The sequence below is a fragment of the Nothoprocta perdicaria genome, unplaced genomic scaffold (assembly GCF_003342845.1).
Source record: "Nothoprocta perdicaria isolate Ctin4 unplaced genomic scaffold, notPer1 scaffold_230, whole genome shotgun sequence".
Taxonomy (NCBI): domain Eukaryota; kingdom Metazoa; phylum Chordata; class Aves; order Tinamiformes; family Tinamidae; genus Nothoprocta; species Nothoprocta perdicaria.
The window spans coordinates 22750-45370 of record NW_020455456.1 but is presented as its reverse complement, the minus strand read 5'-3'; the positions used below and the strand labels follow the sequence as shown (position 1 = coordinate 45370).

General features: G+C 37.3%; 1 protein-coding gene across 1 annotated transcript in view; it reads right to left on the bottom strand.

Moving 5' to 3' along the window:
• Positions 1-22621, bottom strand: part of COL14A1 (collagen type XIV alpha 1 chain) — a 109958-nt gene that overhangs the window by 69519 nt on the left and 17818 nt on the right. Inside the window, 8 exon segments of the mRNA XM_026039489.1 lie at positions 1748-1877; positions 3291-3436; positions 7067-7196; positions 8025-8176; positions 9561-9722; positions 10169-10333; positions 11609-11728; positions 12329-12484. Of these exon segments, the coding sequence (XP_025895274.1) occupies positions 1748-1877; positions 3291-3436; positions 7067-7196; positions 8025-8176; positions 9561-9722; positions 10169-10333; positions 11609-11728; positions 12329-12484 (1161 nt within the window).

Here is a 22621-nt window from a genome sequence, read left to right as displayed (position 1 = left end):
GGAAAGGAAAGGAAAGGAAAGGAAAGGAAAGGAAAGGAAAGGAAAGGAAAGGAAAGGAAAGGAAAGGAAAGGAAAGGAAAGGAAAGGAAAGGAAAAGCTTAAATCTGAATATCTGGATCCAGAGAGGTAAGAAAATACCAGTGATCACAGGCCATGTGTGACAGGTATATTCACCAAAGGCTTGCTTTCCTTTCAGCCTGATCCACTGCCTGATGAAGGAAAGTCTGTCAGAAGAAGACTTATTTGAATAGCTGCATAGACAAGGTTCATAGAGAAGCATCAAATGASTTTCCTATAACAGTCCTAAGATCAGAGAGAGTTGGCTGCACTGAGTCACCGTCCAAATAAACAGAGGTTGCAGGATGGTTAGTTTTGCTTTTATTCTGGTCTGGTACAGTAATGATGATGGGGCTGACTGGCTTCTAGCTAGTGATCAAACTCTGCTGTCATGGATCCTTGGGTTGTGCCAAGGTATCTGGAATTTGCATGTGATCTTCCATCCAACAAGCTAGCCAGGTTTAGAGCCGTGCAGCCACCAAGATCATATGTCATGAAGTGAGTTCAGGCTGGCATAGCCATAAATTATATAAACTACTGTTCATGACAAACAAGACAGAAACTGGGCAGGTATTGACTAAATGTTTAAAAAAAAAAAGAAAAGAAAGAAAGAATGAAAGACAAAAAGAGGGAAAGAGAGAGGAAGAGAGGGAGAAGAGACGGACTTGGTTCTCAATGTTAGAAACCTCCTATATCCATTTCAAGTCCATGGATATGTCCAGGTTGCATTAGTGTGGGATTTGCACTTGTCTCTCTCCAGCTGTTCTCCAAGAGATGACCCAGTGCAAACAGCAGTTCTGCAGCTTCTTCCACCATGAGTGACTTCACAGGCAATTGTTCTGGTGTTCCTTTTCCTCATGCTTGAACTTGCACCCCTTAAAYATAAGTCCCTTGAATACTTGACTACTCATGCTAGGAGGGTAAAACAACAGGTAGTCACCACTTGACTCATTAAGCAGTGGAGATATCACTGAATGCAGACCCAGAAACATCCCAGCAGCACAATTGTCTTTTTTCAATTCCTTTGTCTTCCAAATTTTGAGGCTATTTAGAGAGCTGYCATACAGCTCTGTCCTCTGCTGTGTCCTCTGTACATAGGATTTGGCTAGCCAAACTCTTGCTGCTTATTAAAAACACACCATCTATCACGAGCGTGCAGGCACTTTCCAATCCTTCATTTACCAGATGTTCTGCAGTGGGGGTTGGAGAGAAGCCTTTTTGCTTTTTTTTCCCACTCTGTAATGACTACTGCAGAGCCAGAGGAATAAATATCTCCATCTGAGCACTCTCCCACACACCTGGTTCTCCAAGTACATGAGTCTAAACACAGCAGTCCCAATTTAGCTCTGTGTTATAACAACTCATGACATTCATTTATCTTCATCAAGTTCAAAAACTCTGTCATTAGTTCCACTGAAACTAACAGAGATATCGGTAGAACCAGTATCAGTAAGAGAAATGAACAGAAAAAAAATCTGATTTGTAGAAATTCATACAGGCTGAGCTTATCAGTTAAGTATTAGCATTAAGAAACTACACAGTCATCCCATCTAAAGTGAGACCCTACAGTAAAGACCTCCTTTTGTGGACTATGCAAATGAGATTTTAAAATGGAATGTCTGTTCTAATATGTGTAGACTTTTCTGACGTTTTATTAACACTTAAATGACTATAGATATGTACTACCCACATGTAGTTTCTTGTCCTGTAAGGGGATCACTAGCTTCTTCTCCAAACATGGCATAGACTGTGACTGTATATTCTGTATTCGGCAACAGTCCATCCAGTTCAAGATCTGTTGAGGTCTCTCCGATTTTTATCTAAAATCAACACAAATGAAAAAGACACGTAATTACTGAATTAGCTCATGATAGAGAAAATGCTATTTATACACTTAAATTAGGCGTGTGATCAAATGCTTTGCTGAGCCAAGGCTTCATGTGACACTGTCCTTATGCTACTTGGCACTAGATTTTAGGACTGAGCACAAACACCAAAACATCAAAACTGGCAAAAAGCCAACATGCAGGTAAGAGGAATTTAAAAGCAATCCATCCCATTAGCAATGACACAACAGCCTCCTCGGCACAACCTGCATCTACTAAGCCCTTTTCTTTCAGTTACACCGTGTCTGTCTTTACTCTGCTGTAAAAAACATATATATATATATATAAAATATATATATATATATATAATATATATATTTTTTCCACTCAAAGCAAGGCTGAGATTTGCTCTTTGCTACTTAACCTGTGTATCATTTTCCTACTCCACCTCTTTACTGAGTGCCACAGTATGGGTGAGTGATTTATTTAATATGAAAAAAAAATATGTATCTGTCTTCAGGGTGAGGCTAAATCTTCCTGATTCAGCTAGTTTTCAGAGAGGCCCCATTTTTAACAGAATTACGTGCTCATAGCCACTCATTTAGCAGAGAACACAAGTCTAAGCAAGATCTTGGTAACTTCCTACCACATTTCCACAAGTTTGCATGCCCTTGCATGCTTTGTAGTGTTCTTGCTCAGGCAAAGACTTTAAGCAAGCTTAATTTTATGTATAGAAAACAAATAACTCAACAATATTTCAAATCCTAGTCCAAAGATTCCACTGGAACTGTGCTAGTCACTTAAAAGATATTTTTAGAAGGAAAAGACAGCACAAAAGGCAGTCCAAACTTACACTCTCACTAAATATAGTAAGAAGAATGGACTTATATATTTTTTTTAAGAATCACCTCTGGCTGAAAATATTGTTTTTAAATTTGCAAATAAAAGTTGGATGGAATAAAGAGAAAACCAATAAATGCAATATCTTATAATTCCAGTTACTTTCAAAGGTCTAGACAAGATCAAAGGCTAAACTTCACAGTATTCTAAYAGTGTGTTCAAAAAACAAAGGTTTTTGTTTCATTTTTTTCTATTTTTTGATGTTTGCTTTACATGATGTTACAATATTGACTCATGTATGACTTCAAAAGACCCCCTTAATTCTGCTGAAATCGTGACATTTTTATATGACAATAAGAGAAAACAGCAATCAATTGGTACCTGCCCTCTGTTCAGCAAGTAATTAAATACATCACATTACATAAATGCATTACTTTAAAAGGTCGTTGAAAAAAAAAGACTATAGCTAGCTGATAAAGCCACAGGTTGAAGGTCTTGTACTATTTTATTCTTTAAAATATATTTTGGGGAAATAATTAGTAATCAAGTAAAAGCTAAATACATCACCTCCTTTTCATCTGCTGCCAATCCCTCTGTCAGGGGAGCATAGAGGATCATGTAACCGGTGGCACCCGCTACTCCAGTCCACCTCGCTCTCATGCTGCTTTGAGACACGTCATACAACTGCAGGTCCGAAGCCATTGGCAAGGCAACTACAGTGGAAATGGAGACGGACAACTCAGCTGTCTCATTTGAACAACCAGCTATTTTTCACATGCTTCATTTTACTCCAGGAAACACAAAGGAAAATGTCTATCTCCAGGCATGGAAGTGCTGTCTTCCATGCTTTGTCACAGCTATGAAGAGCTGATTAGGACCTAAAAGACTGCAGGATTATTAGTCTATCAATTCTACTGCCTGCTCCTTACAAAGTGTTTCAGATCTTTGTCCTGCCTGGCTTTGAACACTTCCAGAATAAGCATTTCTGTTCTTTAAGCACTAACCACCACGGTCAGATCTCACACCCTTTTGCCCTTATCTCCAAGAGGGTGATGCTGGCTGATGAAGAATGGCAAGCACTACTTGCTATTAGAAACAAGTAGTGGTTCCTTGTTGGGGTTTTTTGAGAGTCATAAGGCAAGATGCAGGTAGGTGGAAATCCAGAATGAGTGAGTTGCAAATGGAGAAATACTTTGATTACAATAGCTTTATGTTTAAGGACTGGTCTATCCAAACCCACAGCAAGATGTACTGTGTCGGTGAGATTAAGGAAATGTGAGCAGGATTACCTGTGACAAATGATATTGAAAACTAATCCAGTGAGTGTAACTATGCAGGCTGAGTGAAGTTCAATCATTGTATTAGATATTTACCTGTGAGGTTCTGGCACTGATTCTAGAACACAGCCCTGATCTGCCTTCCTGAACATCTCTTTGTATCTCTCTATGTCTTTAGAGCAGCATTTTGCATTTCTCTCATTTTTCTCATTTTTTTCCTGCTAAAAGAGAAATGCTCCCAGGCCTTCCCACTGCCACTCCACCATAGATAGATTTTAAGTAATCACTGGGGAGATACAAGGGTCCTTTGGCTGCTCCTCTGTAACGTCTACACTGAGATTGTCCCTAAAAATGAATCAWGTGGTGTAAAAGCATGGGGTAGTTGGTATATGATATAAATCCTCTTCTATTACTAACACTGAGAGCCTATCAGAAGCTGGATGTTAAGATTCTCCAAGGCTCTGCTCTGCATGTTTCTAAATTATCTCATCTGCAAACACAAATTCAGCTACCAATTCTAATTACAATGCTAAGAATTCACAGATTCTTCTTCAAGCTCCCTCTCTAGACAAAAATAGCAGCCTGTCTAGCTGACATCTCAAAGAAGCTGTTCATCTATTATGTACATTCAACATGCTTTAACAGAGCTCCCAGTTCCCATATACAAATCAAGCCAGCATCGTTCTTTCTYGTTCACTGAGTTTGTTCACTCTGACTGTTGTTCGGGCCTGTGAACCTGGGCAAAATTTCAACGCRGGCCTCTCTTCAGGTTTCCACTTCCAGGTTGTCTCTGGATCTTAATAATTCTTGCTGCAGAACACCTCTTGTATGTTAACGTCTCTATTTGTTTGGCGGAATTAAAATGAAGTGCAAAACCTTGATCACATCAAGTTTTCTCTTTGACACTGGCAAACTTTATCACGTCTTCTTCAAAATACTGCTTGGTTCTCAGGCGGTTGATTTGACTAACTCCTCTGTCCATCACTTCATGTTCCCTATTGCAAGGGAAGTTGCTAACCCTCACTTTGAATTCTTTCACAAATTACCTCCTTTCTATTTAAATCCCTGCTGATGTGTTAACTTCTGATGTGTTAAGTCTTCTGTAAAGACTGCCTCACACACACACGCTAAAATTGTAGACAAGCAGCTAATAGTTTCTTGCACACTTCTCTGACAGTAAGGAGATGCTACCAATAATTACGTTCAATTTTAACTCATTCTTCTCCTTCAGGGATCTTCTTGAACATCTGATATCTACAGAAAGAAACTGATTTTGCTGGGGGCAATCAAATGTGGTTTTCTACCACATCGTCTCATTCTTGTTCAAGCTGCCTCAGGATCAAAGGAAAGCTATCCTCAGCAGGCCTCTTCCTTAGCTTGGTTCTTAAAATCTAAAGTAGCCTCTTTCTGACTCATAGTCTCAACAGAGACTCCAAGACACTAGGGCAATATAAACAACATTAGAAATTAAAGAAGCGGTGTCTTCTACTGGAGTTCTCAGCTAAAGGGATGAGATTCTGAAATATAAATCCATTAGGGGATGCTTATCTGCATTTTTAGCAGTTACTTGGATATCCTAACAAAATCATASGGATAAATTAAACTAGGAGGATACTGAAAAAGAAATGGAGTAAACTAATACAGAGAAAAAATATATTTGCAATAAATTAGAATATAAWAGCATTTCATATTTATTTCAAGTTAGAAATGATTGCTAAATCAGAAACATTTCTAATTAATTCATGCATATTGAGTGTGTTTATTTGGAGTTAAAACTCCTGTAAGTTTTCRATCTCCTATATAAGCAAATGTGTTAGTTTTCATATTTGCGGTTAATTTTTATCTGTCAGTGTCAGGAAGTATCAGTGTCACAGGAAGGCAAGAGTGTAAACTATAGTTTTACACTTCTTTTACACATTTTTTTCTCCTATCCACCAGAATAGGAGAAAATACTTTCAAATTGCAGATATTGGATGAGGTGGAATGATTAATACTTGCACAAGTCAAACTATCCTTTCTGACACTCTCAAAGATGCCTGTAGTGCCTGATGCCTCATGACCTTGGGGTGTGATCTGATGGTATCTCAGCAAGGCAGCAGGGCTGGGCTCCGTCAGAACTTGCATAGGTGACTTCAAAGGAATACCAGATGCAAAAGGAAATGAGGCTCTTGGCTCAGGATGTGACTCCTTTCTCTCCAAGTCAATAAATTAAGTAGTTCTTAGCATTGTGTCAGGATGTACAATAACCATGGAGCTGACATTTTGTTGAAAGAGGCAAAAAATAAAGGCTAAATATTTGTGGAAAAAATACATTTCCGTTTCTTTTTCAGATTGAGATTTGTACTGACTTCCTGGCTGAACCCAAATTTAAAAATTATTTTGTCTAACTTAAATCAATTTCCCAGCTTTAACTAYGAAAAGTTTTTATTATCTTCCTAATGGCTAACACATTTACTAAAGAAAATGGCTGCATTTTGTATGTATGTATTTTGTATGTAAATATATTAAATTTATATAACCAACAGCAGCACGTTATCTCAGATGCTAACACGGCTTCCATTGTAAACCCCTAAACTGTAAACATTCCCATTCTAACAATATTCCACGTCTTCATTTTATGGACAGAAAATCAAAAGAAACATTGAGAAAGAAACGTCTTGAAGTTACCTTGAAATTGTTGGCACAGGTGGAAATCACACACGTGTTTCTGTTCCCATCTAATCCTCCACTCATTAGATAGTTTATAACCACAGGCTTCATTTATAATACTTGGCTTTAGGGCCAAAGTTTAGGAGTGCTCTGATTTAGGATTCACAACAACTGACTTCAATATTGAGCTCAGAGATGAATAAAAATTTTCTCAGTGTTTAAAGATCCCCCCCAGAGCATTCGGACTTAGGAACTTAGCCCAGAATTAATTCAAGCAAAAATTAAAGACAAATGTATTAAAAGGACCTAAACAAAAGAGGATTCCCTTCTGCATTTCTTCTTCACAAAGACTATGTTTACACAGGATGATGAAATGGAAAGAGTCAAATTCATAGCAAATGTGATTAGGATACTTACGTGTAGTTTCATTTCCACGGAGGCCCTCACTGGCAGCATTTGAGTATATAGCAAACACAGCTACCTGGTATTCAGTTAAAGACATTAGGTTTTTCAGAACTGCTGTTGATGTGCTTCCATCGACCACAACCTGTTTAGAAGAAAATGCAACTAAATATTCACAAAGCAAAATAATTGTATTGCTTCACAAGGCAAAATAACTGTATTGCTACTTAYTTAATCTTCATTTCAGATAAACCATATATTGACATTCCAGTGTCCGCATACTGAACTTTAATTCATAAAGCAAATTTGCTCTTGCTACCTTTGTGTATAATAGGATGTCTCAGAAAAGAAGAGCAAGTAATTAAATTACTTAGCTGATATCAAGCAGCCACTTAGAAATTGCTTAGAGAAATCAAATGCATACAATGCAGTTTAAGAATGTGAATTGGGCACTTTTTGATATAATGACTTATAATAATCTGTAGTAAAGAAATTTATTAAAAAATATTCTATACTACCACATGTGGATATGAATACATATGCAAGCTAAACACAATGCTTCTGATATACAAATAAATAGAGTGTGYCCTTAGTCAAATCCTTTTGCTCCTTTGCCTCTCCATTCATTTCTGTRTGTTGTCATCTGAAACCAAAAACTTCCTCTGCTATATTCTTTTGCTCCTGTCTTGGAAGTTCCTATAAATCCTATGCAAATAAATATGCCTTTCTAAATTTTCRATGATCATTTCTAGCCATCCCAATTTTATCCAGTATAGTTTTTCTTCTTATGAGTATTTTTTTTACAGAACAAAGCAGCCTGGCCATTACCTATATTTAATCTCCTTTCAATATGACCACATCTCCTCCTTGTAGCGACCTTCAGAGATGAGTCTTAGGGAATTTCAGGACTGATTTAAATGAGTCTGAATATTTGCTGCCTGGGGAGCTTCTGAGGAACTTTTCCTCCTCTTACCTCTTCTGGCTGTCCTCCTCGAGTGGGATAGTACACAACTCTGTATTTTTCCACTCTGCCTGGTGCATGGGTCCAGCTAACCCGGAATCCTCTAGCTGTTACCTCAGATGTGACCAAATCTGTAGGAGCCCCAAGCGAAGCCTCAATTGTTCCTGGGTTAAAGACAACACAGGTATTTTATCTCTCTATGCAAAATAATTATTTGGTTTCTTGTGGTTCCTAAAGTTCCAAAGATTTCTCCTCATTAAAGATTCAAATTATTGGCAACTGTACACTTATTTAGGTAACTTGCAACAGAAAGAAATAACTAATGACTGATGAATACTATGCATTGAATTCTCACTGAGAGTAAGCCTCTCTGGTCTGTATAGAAACCTTTATATGCAGAAAACACAAAAATGCAGAACTAAACCTTTCTTTCCTTCCTCCCTTCRCTCATCCTTTCTTCCCCCCACCTCAAGTTGCTCTTTTTTTTCAATCACGAAAGACATCTCAGAACAGAAAAAGCTGTGAACCTATCCTCTATGCTCCTTTATCAGGCTGGAGCTTATATGCTGCTTGTCAGCAAACTGAAGTCATACAGGTTATCTTTTCTTGCAGTCATTCCTTTCCAAGATGATATTTCATCTCTTTAGAGTTTTTCCATTCTCTCTCAATTTACTGCTTCCTTCTCCCTCAAGACACAGCCAATACTCTGTATATCCCCCAGTTTCCAGATGGAAAAAAAAAAAAAAAAAAGAGGGAAAAATAAATGAACCTTACTAATATATACTTTTTTTTTGCACAGGTAGAAAATCAAACTTCTTTACTAATACATGTTACAAGCTTATTGAAAAAAAAAGTCAACTTAGTATTTCTGTGATATAGCAGCGTGACAAAACAAGCAATGTGAGCAAATTAGAGCCTTTCAGAAAGAATTTCCTTCAATGGCTTGCTTTTTTCTGACAAATTGCAACATTTCTTAGATAGATAAAGAGCTATTTCGTAGGTGTAGAAAAGTGAAAATTATTGTCATTAACTTTCTCCAAAACTACCTTCTGTTATACTCTATAAAATATAAAAATATTTTAAAGAAATAATAAATAAGAAAGAGAAAAAACTCGAATATCAGAAAGACACAAAGCAATTTCAAGGTTAATTTTTTGAAAACTTGTGAGACCAAAAAAAGGTGACAAATTAGGAAACGAAAAGCACAGCATCACACTAAAAAAATTGTATGGATCTGTTAATGCAGTTCATCCCCAAATCTCAGTATCTGAAGTTGTTTTTTCTCTAGCYATCTCTTGAAAATGGCAGAATGATTTTTATTACTATTTTTTACTATCAATACTATAGCATTTGACATTGAAAGCAAAAATCAAAAATASCAAAGAATAGAACATCCACCAGGAAGGTAATTTCCCTGACACTGTGCTTTCCTGACAACAAAAAAACAAATACAGAATGAGTGAAGTGCCAGAAGCTAGTTCAGAACTGCAGTTATTCAAACAGGATTTGTGTTATAACATAATACCAAGTTACGGTAGTTCTATTCACCTTTGATTTCCTTTTCCTGTTCCTCTACTCTTGAGCACACAGTTCTGGTAAGACCTTCAACAATGGTGTGCATGAAGTTGAAGTCAGCAACGTTGTAGACATGTGTGCTGTCTGGTTCAGAGGCAATCTCTTTCAGTTCATTTATATCTGCATTCTTTACACCTTTCATTAGAAAGAAAAAGAAGGATAACATTAGCAGCAACAACAACAATAAAAGAACAAAAGAAAACTAATTTTGCTTGCACAGGGATTGATTAAAATGAACAAAACCCTATTATTTATAACGATTATAATGTACTTCAGATAGCTCTGTATTTAACATGTTACTTGCTAATATTAATTTTTGACTTCACAAGCACAGTCTGTTTTTGCTTGTTTTTGCTTTTTTCAGTTGTCTCCTGACACATGTGATACTGCTAAAGTCTAGCTATAATGATAATGAATCAAGGAACATTTTGAAGAAGATTTAAATTAATGACAATATTTTCTGGATATACACAGACCAGAATACTTACTAATACAGGATTACTTTACTAATACAGGATTAAAAAAGAATAAATACACTAGAGTGTAAAGGGACACAATAGGTGGATTAGCAGAATACACACCAATTGCAAACAGTTCAATGCCAGCATCTCGTAGGTTTTTAGCAGGAGGGATTACATCATCTTGGGATTTCCCATCGGTGATCAATATGCCAATTTTAGAAACCCCAGGCCTTGCACCTGCTTCAGGCTTAAAGCTGTTTTCCAAAATGTAYGTTAAGGCAAGACCTAAGGACAGAAATATTTTAAAAGGCTTTAAAAGGAAGACATGTTGCTTAGTTTTGCTGATTTCATAGCACTTATCAAAATCCTGGGAAATCTCTTCCTGAAGAACAAGTACAAAAGAAGAGTGAATTTTAAACTGGTAATAGGAACTTATTTAAACTTGAATTGGTTATTGACATTCCTGCAAACACTTCTTTTCTTTGTTATGCTGGAGACATTAAGAATAGGAGGCCTTTTCTTCTTCTCTATCACTTATATGAAATGTGGTCTAATAAACGTAATAAATCTCCATCACATTTAGAGTAAATCTGCATGTGTTTATTTGTGATACCATTTTCAAGCTGAAGAAAGCTTATATTAAACTTAGCAAGAATCTGATGATAAGAACTGTTAATTATTGCAAGGGACAGAAGAGAAGAATGACTGCATAGGGTTAACTTAGATGTCACAATAAGACCTTATTTGGAAATTCCTACAGTTTCCTAATTCATCTTCTTCTAACATTCATATGAGATAAGCATGATAATTTCCTGCTTGCTCCCTCAGATCTGTGTCATTGCTGGGATCATAATTATAGTCTTTCTGKTCTCCATCTTACCTTAGCCACCCCTTCCATGAAAATAAAATATTCTAGAAAAGGAGAATCTTTATGCTTCTTCCCTCCTCTGACTTTCTTCTTTTAAATTGGTAGCAATTTACTTGAAGCCTTGTCTGARTTTTTAGATCTGTCATTCTCCTGAAAAGACAGCTAACACTACTAACTGCTGCTCTGATGATACTGGAGTTGTACTCAGAAATTGCATTTTTTCCACGTTGACAAGCAATCTCCAAATACCTATCACTGGGAATCACCTGGGGCTTCATTACTATGACTACCAGAAGGTCATCAGAAGTCTAAAAGTCTCAGATGACTATTTGCAAAGTTGCCATTGCCTGTTGTCAAGTATTAAAGCAGCATTTTTTCCTTCTCCAGAATAAACCTTTCTGTAATAACAGCATGAATTGATTTTGCATTCTCTTCCTAACAGATAAAAGGTTTTACTGCATCCACAGAAAGCTCTTTTATATTTCGCTTTATGAGATTTCTTCTTGACTGGAAAGACTCCCAAGTGAAGCCAAAGGGATAGTCACTTCAGGGAGATTCCAGAGACACTAAAGTTGAAAAAGTAAACATTATTTTAATAATAAGCACTTTCATAGTAAGCACTAACACTTCTTAGTTTGTGCAACGGGATATATTTTTTAATAAAAAAGCTGAAGTTGAAAGACATATTGTACCTGTTAAGGTATTTCCTCCCTTATATGGTAGATTACGGACTGCATCCAAAACAGCATCTTTTGTGCCATAGGCATTCAAGTGCCATTCAATCCGGGGATCACCACTGTACTGTGCAAGACCTAAAGAACCACAAATGAAGATACTGCATTAGACAATAAGCATTTTGTTCAGATAATTACACAAGTGCTAAAATTGAGAAAGTAAATGAGAAGGTGCACACCACCTTTCAGACATCAATAAGACTCCAAGAAATCACTCTGTGAAAAAGAACAGTTTTATTTAATGTGCTTCTGAAAAGATTAAAATGTAAGTAGCAGAACAGAAATAGAACATTTAAACCTTTTTAAAGGATGAGAAAAACCCTCAATTGATCTCCTTTTTCCCTTCAAAATTAAAGTTTCASACTCCAAGCTAATTCTGGTTAGAGCAATAGTATTTGCACTGTTTTCTACTGACATCGCATTAGAGTTTAAGTAAACTGAATAGTGCAATACATCGTGAGGAATATCTTCACTAATGCTACAAACCCTCCAGCAGCACTGCCCCTGTTGATAGGGGTGGGAGTTGCAGGTGTATATCACTTCTGAGAGTGGAAAACAAAAACAAGGATTAATCTTGCACAAATAAGTATCATTAAGCTGTTAACTATCCTAAAAAAAAAAAGACATTTTTTGACAGCTACAGACCTGAAATATTAAAAAAAACTTCTGGTGCCTTACCTACTCTTGTTTTCTCAGAGCCTACATTGAAAGCAGAAACCAGATTTTCGAGGAACAGACGAACAAGTCTAAAGTTGAATCTACCAATACTCCAAGAACCATCTACCAGGATCACGATATCTGCAATAGCTGGAGTTTTACACGTAAACAGACTTCCTGTAAATTATGAAAATAAAAAGAATCGATTCAACAATGAAGTTGTAACTGAAGAAGTGTATATCTTCCATTCTCCACTAAGCTTAGTGGCTAAAGCTTTTTTTTCCAGGTGAAAAGAGAGAATTAMAATCACTGAACACATTTATCCTAAATACAGTAATAAAATCATTTTGCCATTATCGACTTAAATTCTATTATTAAAGTGGTCAAATTTAATTTTGGAAGACTCACAAGAAAGAAATGTTTCTTTTAAAAATGCAGAGTCTCAGAAATAACTCGTTAACTGTAACATAATGCCACCAAGCCAGCAGTTCATTTTAATTCTCAGGAAAATATATTATATATATATATGTRTAYGTATATACAAGACATCATAGGATTCACAGCAAAGCTTTAGGTATACACATACAGGTGTGTAGATATACACATCTAAAAGAGCTATCTAGAATCCTTTCATGGTCAACAGAGGAAAAAAAGAAACCCAAGAATTTCTATAGTTCATCTCAGCCTGAAAGCAAATGAGAGGAACATCTCTTTGTAAATACCTATTTAGGTGCCATTTTAGGTATCTAAAGTTAGAAGAAGTATCTCATTCTGGGAGTCTAGAGTAAAATAGCTTGATTGAATATGCTGTATTAAACCTAAACAATATACAAACAGCATACTCARTATAGAAAGGGTAAAATGCAAATATCTCAGAAGTATCATTCAGAATTTCTGTGCTAACACATTTACTCTAGTGACTCTCCAAAAGATGTTTACACAAAAATAAAAAGGCAACAGAAAGCAGCTGCTCAGAATCAGCAAAGATACATATTAATCATCTCTATGGTCTAGCTAAACCATGGGGAAATCAGAGGGAAAGGAAGCAAAGCTTAGAGGCAAATTGCAAGGAAAGCCAACAAAAAGATTTTGAGAGTAAGAGATTTTTAACAAAATGTGACACACAAGCAGCAGTGCTACATTCAGTTAGGTAAAAAGACAGGGAGGGAAGTAAGAGAAAGGCATAGCATGGAAGAGCAGCACAGGTTTCTGCAGCCTTTGATAGATCTGGCCCAACGTACAGAGATGGCTACATGACTGATAAAATAAGGCTGCTGAAATAGCAAATTCAGATTGTAAAGGGGGAAAATGAGTGAATGGTTCCATGCGGGTATAACTTTGGGTGCTCATGTTTGAGGTATAAATGCTGCACCCTCCCTGCACCATTGATTACAGAATGAGGGTCGGAATGGAAATACCAGAGCAAAGCACATTAGCAGAAAGGATAGGATGCATCAGAAAACATATAGGGATGAAAAACATGACACTGGACACAGAAAAAAAAATGCAGATTCATGAAGCAAACTGCAGGGCAATAAGCAGTAAACTTTTATCACTGGTTTCTTTGGGGTCCACTACACAAACTGGTTCCCAGACGCTTCTCACACACRAGGTGGCATTAACAGGGATCAACAACTGAGCACAGAAGTGTTAGATATGAACTGATATAAGGCACAGTTGTTCAGAAAACAATAAAGTAATCTAGTGAAAAAGCATCAAAAAGGTGTCAATACTTGCTCACAAGTAACTCCTATTTCAGAGACAGAATAAAACAGTTAGCAACTCAAAACATTAATATCGTATTATAATGATAATTTTAGCATTAAAGACAAATTAACAATAAAAGCAATCTGATGTGCAGAAGGACTTTAAAAACTGTTAACAATTAGAGTTAGATTTGTAAATCCACTGAACMGAAAATCCAATCCATGAAGTTGCAGTTAATATCTTAAACGTGCACAAAAAATGTCTTTAAAAGAGCAAGGAACATTTCCTACGTGCAGTTAGCAGTGTAGAGTAAGTTCTAAACACAAGGCAAAAATTCCACTTATGAAGATGCCAAAACAAATATTTTATTTTAGATTTTACAGTACAAGACAAAGCTATTTGAGTTGGCAACACATTTTAATGTATAAACACTGGGGAATATTTAGTAAGCATCAGAAAAATGATTGTAAATTGGAAGATAAATCTAAAAGACGTCCAAATTCTTCTGTCACTGAAGTCAACAGGAAAACTTTCATTGATTTCAGTGGGACTGGGACCTGCTTTTCATAATTTAATGGGAACTTACTGGTGATGGCATAATTTGAGCTTGAAATTATTTGCCAAATAGCATTCCTGTTAATCAGCCTGCATTATTTGCAGTATTTTGCAGTATTTGTTTCTCATTAACATGAAATTCAGCTATGCCATTCTTACACTGGCCATGATTAGTTTCTTTAATTTCAAGAAAAATTTTGGCAAACTAAACCACTACTCAACACCAGCAAGAACGACAGAGCAGCTTGCCTGATTCACATCCAAGCAGCTGCACTGTAGCCCAGATGTACCTTTTCAATATGATCTCAGCAGCATAATCATACAGCCCAATGAGGATAAAAGGATTTGTGTGGCTGAACTTCCCTTCACTGCTCCTAAAAACTTACGCTCACTATGAAACCCAGTTACCACGTCAGTCTTAGTCCTTTCATATCAACAACTTTGACCTGTGAGGCTTCTTTAATCCTGTGGTTATCACTTTGTGCAGAAATTCTTTTATTGTGTTAAGTAAATCCATTTAGTGCAGCAAAATATGAAGAGCAAAGAAAACAATAACCACACTCCTTTCAATATTTTATTGCCATATCATCAGATCAGTGCAAATGGTATCATGTATTTCTTTTTGTTAAAATAGCATGTGTGACTGGATCCAGGAYTGTACTGCAATGCCACAAAATGTGAAAATATGATTCATTCTTCGTTGATAGGAGACACTTGTTGAATCTTTTCTGCATAAAACATTTAGGTTTTGTTACGTCTGCACACCCACTATTTGCTTATGCTTTCTCCTTGTTGTATTTAATAGAATTGTTGAAAGTTCCCTAAAATGGAATAAACAACAGTGAGATATTAAATAGAATAACATCCTGTATAGAAGACGTTAAAATCTGACAGGAATACAAGCACCATATCACCCTAGTTTATAAAGATATTCTAGAAGACACAGTGTTGTAATGAACTTACCCAAAGAGATTAGCCAGTTTCCATTACCAGTTCTAGCAAATAGATTTCTCAGTAATCTTTTCATATAACCATATACACTCACGCAGTTCTTAAAGCTAGGGGACAGCATATAATTCCATAAAAAAAGGCTTCCAAACTCAGCGTTTTAGCCCATTACAAACACTGAAAATAAATTGTGCATATTTCCCCATTACTTAATGCTTATAAAAAAATAGTAGTGAAGGAAGAGCTGCCACTTTCATCTGAAGTATACAACAGCAGGACAGAAGCATGGTAATCTGCTGTCTATTCTTCTATAACATTTTCTAAATGTACAGAGATAGTATAATTCTACCTCTACTTTAAATGATGCATTTCACAACAAATATTAATGAAACATGTGGCACTTGGTGACTAGAGAAAATGATAGAAAAACAAACTAAAGACAAAATAAGAGCTTATATGGTTTATATAAGCAGCTATCTTCAATGCATCAACCTACMGTGGATGGAGGATTTGATGGGAAGAAAATTTCAATCTCTCTATAACAGATTTACAATATTCCTAAAGGTACATGACAAAGGTAATCCTCACTCTCAGGAGCGTTCCTTCCTCAGTCAGGAAGATAACAGAGTAGGGAGGATGTTGGTTTGCTCTTTTCCCTTATTCACAAATGTGGAGAAGAGATTTATTAGACTCAAACCCCAGAGTACTACTACAGGGCTAACAGCAATAGGATAAGATATTTGCACAAAACCTGCTTCARTATCACCAACAATCACATCATTAGCAGAAGACAAGAATGAATTTCAAGTTCTTTGCTTAGGGAGAGTATTGCAGGAATTTTACATCTACTAAATGAAGTTTCCTGCCTTTAATCCTTAAATCTCATTTCCCTGCAATCCCAAAGTACCAGTGTGACTGTACTATCAAGACCCAAGTCAGAGTTTAGCTGGGAGAGAAGCTAATGAAGACAACGCTGAAAAAAAAGGTCCAGCCAGAACCTCTTAGGACGCTGCAAAATGTTGCCCTGGRACCTGATATCAAAGGGACTGAAGTGCAGAGTTAGGAGTTAGAGAAGTCACAGGCAGCAGTGAGAATGCACAGATCAAAGCAGGGTCTGCGTTTTCGTGTAAATGTGTATTACTTGTCTAAAGCTTGATGTTCAACCTGCTATTACTCACTCTTTCTCACATGCATATTGTGAGCAAGTAAGAAATGTTAAAAACAGAAGCTGGACAAAACCCCACAAATATTATTTGGAGACAAATAGAAAAGCTATGATATACTGACTAGAGTAGTGGCTCTTTGATTCTTGGAGTTAATATCATTCTTTGAAGGTTCATTCAAAGGCAAAGAGAGAAGCAGCAAGTACAGGCACTGCTGCATGGAGGACTCGATGCCTTAGAAGGAACAGTGCAATTGCAGTGATGATACATTTTGCAGAAACACATTTGATATTTTACCTCCCTTTGGTATAAACCCTGTTCTCATTTTCAAGAGCCAAAACACACACTTCTGCTAAGAGAGGCTAAGAGTATAATTCTTTCCAAGCCTGCAATATGTTGTTTCCTTTCTTATTCACTGTCACAGTGGAAAAGTCAACTAATATATGAGGAAGGAGATGAAGAAAGTTCAAGTAGAGGTCTGCAATCATGCAGCATGAATGGAAGACTCATCCACAGGGTAGTAACACACAAAAAGCAAGGAGCTTGAAGACAGAAGCAAGTGAAAAATACCTAGTAAAAAAAGCAGGAATTACAGAGAAGTGTCAGTCCTCCCATGGCTGATAGTACCATGGCTAAGAAGAAGCCTTAGTGAGGACAAGAGCAGTACAGTTCTACATTACCAAAATTGTATTTCTTTTAAAAGGGGGTTAACAAAATAGAAGGACGTGAGGCAACATTTAGTTCCAAAATCTAGCAGCTCACCAGTCTGCTCTTCTGACATTGATATTATTGCACTGTGCTGGTGATATCATCATTGCACTTAGACCTCAGTTTAACACATCCCATATGTCAGGCTACGGACCAGACAAATGCAAAGAACATAACTGTTTTTCTTTGAACTGGGTCCAAACACAGCCTGAATCTAGAGTACTCAAATGTTGGAACATTATTAGGTTGAAAGAGCAGCCCAGTGAGGTCAGGAGCTCATCCCTGCTCCATAGAAAAAAAAAAAAACCAAAGCAGTGACCCTTTTCCCATGCATCTTATTCTGTCTCATAAAACTAGCCCAACTGGCAGGTCCACAAATTTGTTACTTTGGAAAGTTTGAATATTAAGATTTACTGAAACTGTCGTGTAAATTATGGAGGATTTCATATTCATTGGTCTGTTAATGCTGGTGTTCAATACTCAGCTAACAGTATTTTGCTCCTTTCGGAACATATGCAGACACAAATAAATGTTATTATTCAAAGAAGATCTATTGCCTTTAAGGTAAGAAAAGTAATTAAAGTAGTAGATGATAAAACACATTAGTAGTCTATGTTTACTGATGATGATTCTCAAGTTGGGAGGAAGAAGCATACAGCTATTTTCTTCACATTTTCCCATATTCACTGAAGAGTAGTTGTACTTCTGCAGCTATCAAGCCCTAACAAAAATATATAGAAATTTCTTCTTGCATACTAACATTGTAATTTACTTTAAAGACAGACTAAATGTAAAGGTTGACTATGAAGCAAAGTTCTTATATATTCCATTGAGCTATTTGATATCTGCAGCAGCTTCCCAAACTGCTAACCACTTTTGTTGTTGTTGTTGCATACCTAGATAAAAATGCAAAAAAAAAGGCCCATTGAATTTAAACCGAGCTTTGCAAACATTTATTTTAATTTGTCTTCCAACAGGTAGTATATCTAATGTGCAGAAAAAAGCACACTGCTGAACTCTTTCCTGAAACTGAAGTTCAATACAGCAAGATATTATGTGCATTTACTCAGAATGATTTACATTGAAGGTGTTCCACAACCCTTCCATAAAGCACATGAAAACTAAGAGACTCTTCTGTTGGTTACTGTAATAATTCCCTGCTTCTCTGCTCTCAGTTCTGAATCTGAGTGCACTAATATTTTAAATGAAACAGCTGTCTCAAAGTTTAAATGACTTTTCAAGGCATAGAACTTCAAAGTTTATTAATACGGCTRTATTTATTCATCATTTCTGTGAACCATATACTTGATGATTTAAGAGTTATTTTTTCCTTTGGCTTAGTGAAGTATGAAATCGTAGAGACCATTTTTTCTGGCTACCTGGGATGTAGTTAATGAGAGGTCTGTGGACAGAACTGGCACTCAGAAACCTTGCACAGTAATTAAGCAGTRGTATAAGCTCCTCTAAAGCATGATCTGGTTTTATGTGGCAATACATAAGGCATATGCAGGTGAGCTTATAACTAAACTATAACTAAAATACAGTTTTAACRTATCAGGTAAAATAAAAGAGCCCAAGAGAACAAGCTGCCCAGCTCTGAAGATCATTAATATAGAACTAACTAAAAACTAGTCAAATGTTACCATATTGTTACACTAAAGCCCAGCTCTACAGATCCAAACAGGTAATGTTCTGTGGTCAGTTCTTCCAGAGAGAAATGATGATGGACCACAGGTACAGTACAGAAGAAAACTTTAAATTCAAGTGTTTATATGTCCTTTAGGAATTTCTTGAAAAGATGTTTTCATAATTTAAACAGGGTATATGTATGCATAACCCTCCTCAAGTCCCTCCCTCTCACTGGGAGGACAAAGGGGAACACGACCCCATGCCCTTGACTCCCACCTTTAGACCGATGCAGTCGCTCTAGATAYGCTTCCCAGCTGCATCATATGGAAAAGCAGCAGCTGGCAATATTTGAGGGCTGGGGCAGCCTCAGCAGACTCTACACAACATCCCTGATCTGAGCTGCTCACAAGTAGCGAACTTGGCATGTGGGGACCTCTCTCTGCCTCAGGATGGAGTCTCCCCCTACTACAACTCACCGGTTCTTCCTGGTGCTGCTGCACGGCTTGGGCTCAGCTAGTTCATTAGGTTGTTGAACARACCCTCCAGTCCCACATCTGTCACCACAACAGACCTAGTCTCTAGCTGTACATCTGCCAGGGGGCAGGAACCTTCTTCCCAGTGCCAGAAGTCACCAGCTTCCAGCCTTCATCATCATGGGAGTTTCCCCAAATGACAAGTGCAGACTCTGCCCATCCCTCCTTGGGCATAGTTGAGAATTCAGGCCTTTGTATKTGCAGGGTGAATCTCCATTTCTCATCACTGATGCTGCACAATCTGCTGGCCTCCCCTTGGCAGCTTCTTTACTTGGCAACACAAAGCACCCCGCTCCTGGAGACGAGGACACCATCTTCAGCTGCCAAAGCCTTAGCAAGAGGCATTGGGTTCTCCCTGCAGCCTCACACCTGGAGGACTGCCTCTTCCCTCTGCAGATCTTGCTGACTCGAGGCCTYCGCTTTCCCAGCTCCTCCAGGAGCTGCTGGGGAACGTGACCTGCATGTGTCTGAACCCACGTGTGCCCCTCTATGTGAAGCGCTGGGCAAACTGTCGTGTCTGTTGGCCTCCCCTGCTAACTGCACCCTGGTAGAATTTCAAAATATTCTCTAACATCTCAAGAAAAATAATGCAGGGTCTGCAAAATGGACCTGGCATCCTTAGCACAATTAACATTTTCGGTTCATGGAGTGAGCTAATAGAAAACTGTAAGATTAATTCCTATAGCAAAGAGAGATCTTCGGGTCCAGCTCCTCTGCACCAGTATATGTGAGAACAAAACCTGCACTGCCCAGCAGTCCTGCTTTCTGAAAGTCAATAGTGGTGACCCCTGCTGCTCTCCTACGAGAGACCTCAGGATTTCTATTCTCTATTCTTTTTACTGCAAACTAATCTGTTCTCTGATTCTCTGCTTATTTCTTTGTCAGCATTTGTGTCTTCAGCTACCTGGACTGAGTCCAGCTAAGATAGGATACATCAAAGATGGATTGTCAAAGTGATGTGTAGTTTAAAGAAGAAATGCATTTAAAACAGAATACCCAGGAAAAGTAGGAGATGCGTAGCAATGCTCTTTTTAGTGAGCTAGAAATATTTCTAACCAAACAACTCAAGTATCAAACAAGCACAGGGGGGAAACAAAAGAGAGAGAAAACAAAAGCACTGGTGCTTCACCCAGAAGGCATGATCTCTTCTTACATTCACTATGGATCTGTGTGGAAGACAGGACATTAAAAGTACAAACTTAACCACAAACAGCACCTGCTCCTAAACTTTTAACTTCATCTACCTTACTAAAATAAATTCATAGTAGTTTGATAGCTTCCCACTCAATGCAGAGTGTCTCGAGCAACACAATTATCATTAGTTTTTACATAGTTAATTCCTTATCTCTTACAATTCATGCTATTAGGCAAAAGCAAACAAACAAAAAAGAACAAAAGAATTTTCCAGTCAGGATTTGTTTATAGAGTTGTTCAGTTATGGCTCACTCAGTATTTAAAATAAGAACCCCAGGAGCTTGTGCTGCTGCACCGTGTTTAAGCCCTGAGCAGAGGGCTAATAGCAATGATTGCACTGCTTAATAAACATCCTTCTCTTCTAGCACACACGCTTCCTCTGAGTTTCTTTTCCTCTAGCTGTCTTTCCAATTCCTCACAACCACTAAAGTATTTTTTACCTACCATAAACGAGTAACTAAATAGCCATATAACATTTTTCCCCAAAGGCACGTTACATTAACCTTTTCAAATTGGTAACATTCCATTCTGTCCACGATTCTGATCTCTTCCCTTCCTTTACTATTTCTTTGATCCTGCACTTGCAGTATGATGTAGTTATATAGCTAACCAACGCACACAAGCCAGTCAGTTACACAGCACCAAACTATAACACTAAGGAAAATTTTAATAACACTARCAGAACTAATATAAAGCTTCAAACTACTTAATTGGATACATTAGATGCCATCTACAGCTACTTCTCTTTAAGGTGTTTTAAAGCCTTGAAAACAAAATTACCAATCTTATCTCCAAACCAATTTACACTTTTAAAATAAAATCAAAAGTCTAGTACAGTCCCTTATCCTTCGGATTTTAATACAAGAATTTCTATTAAAAATTATTCTACAGAAACTGAAAATGTATTTCTTTAATTTGCATTTATAGAAATTATTCTGATTTTGAAGAGTGGGTGCAGTTGCCTTAAATTTCACACAGGGCATCAATTACTAATCAGTTAATCAATCTATACAGGACATCAATTACTGAATTACATGAGATGTTTTTAAAACATCTGCCAGAAGCAAAGGTAAAATTAAAACCTGAAAGCGGAAATTTCAAATGTGAACTGAGAGATTTATTAAGCAGGRTAAGGGCAACCATACAGGAACCAAAGTTATTAAACCTGGGGTTGCTCTATGGAGCTCCGTAAAGGAGCTTGGTTTCTTTTTCCAGTTAATGAAAATTGCAACATCATAGAGACATAATTACATTCTATTAACTGAGTTTTAGGGTTTATCTCCACTTTTTTCCTTCCAGTGTTTTCCTTCCCAGGTTTCAATGACTTCTTTATAAAAGAGTAACAACAGTTGCATAAGTTTCTTACTCTACCTCTGACAGATACATCATCACTGCATGCAAGGGATGGGTTGTTACTTCTTCTTAAGACAACAAAGAAACTCTAAACKTTCTGAAACTCTCGAGGCAGAAACATCTGCCACAGTCCAACACCACCTGCCTGCCCTCTAGGTATGGAGCTAAATGGGCTGTGGAGAGTGAAAGGTCTTGGGGGAAGGGAGGGGAGAGACGAGATATGAGAGGTATTTTACAGGACATCATAGCCTATTCAGCCTTCCCAGAGCTACCGTCCCCATGCTCCCAATTTCCAGCTTTCCCCATTTATCTTGCTTTTTAGAAAGATCCCTGCAAGACGACAAGAAATGTTACCACACATGTTTAGTACTAGATAAATAAAYCAACTCAAGCAACACTTGAGACTACTGAAGCTAACACTTAGTACCAAAATAGCCATAAGCACCACAATGTAGATCTAATTCTGCTAATTTTCTTGCATTCAAGGAACTAAACAGATGACATATCTTTCAGGTGGAAAATAT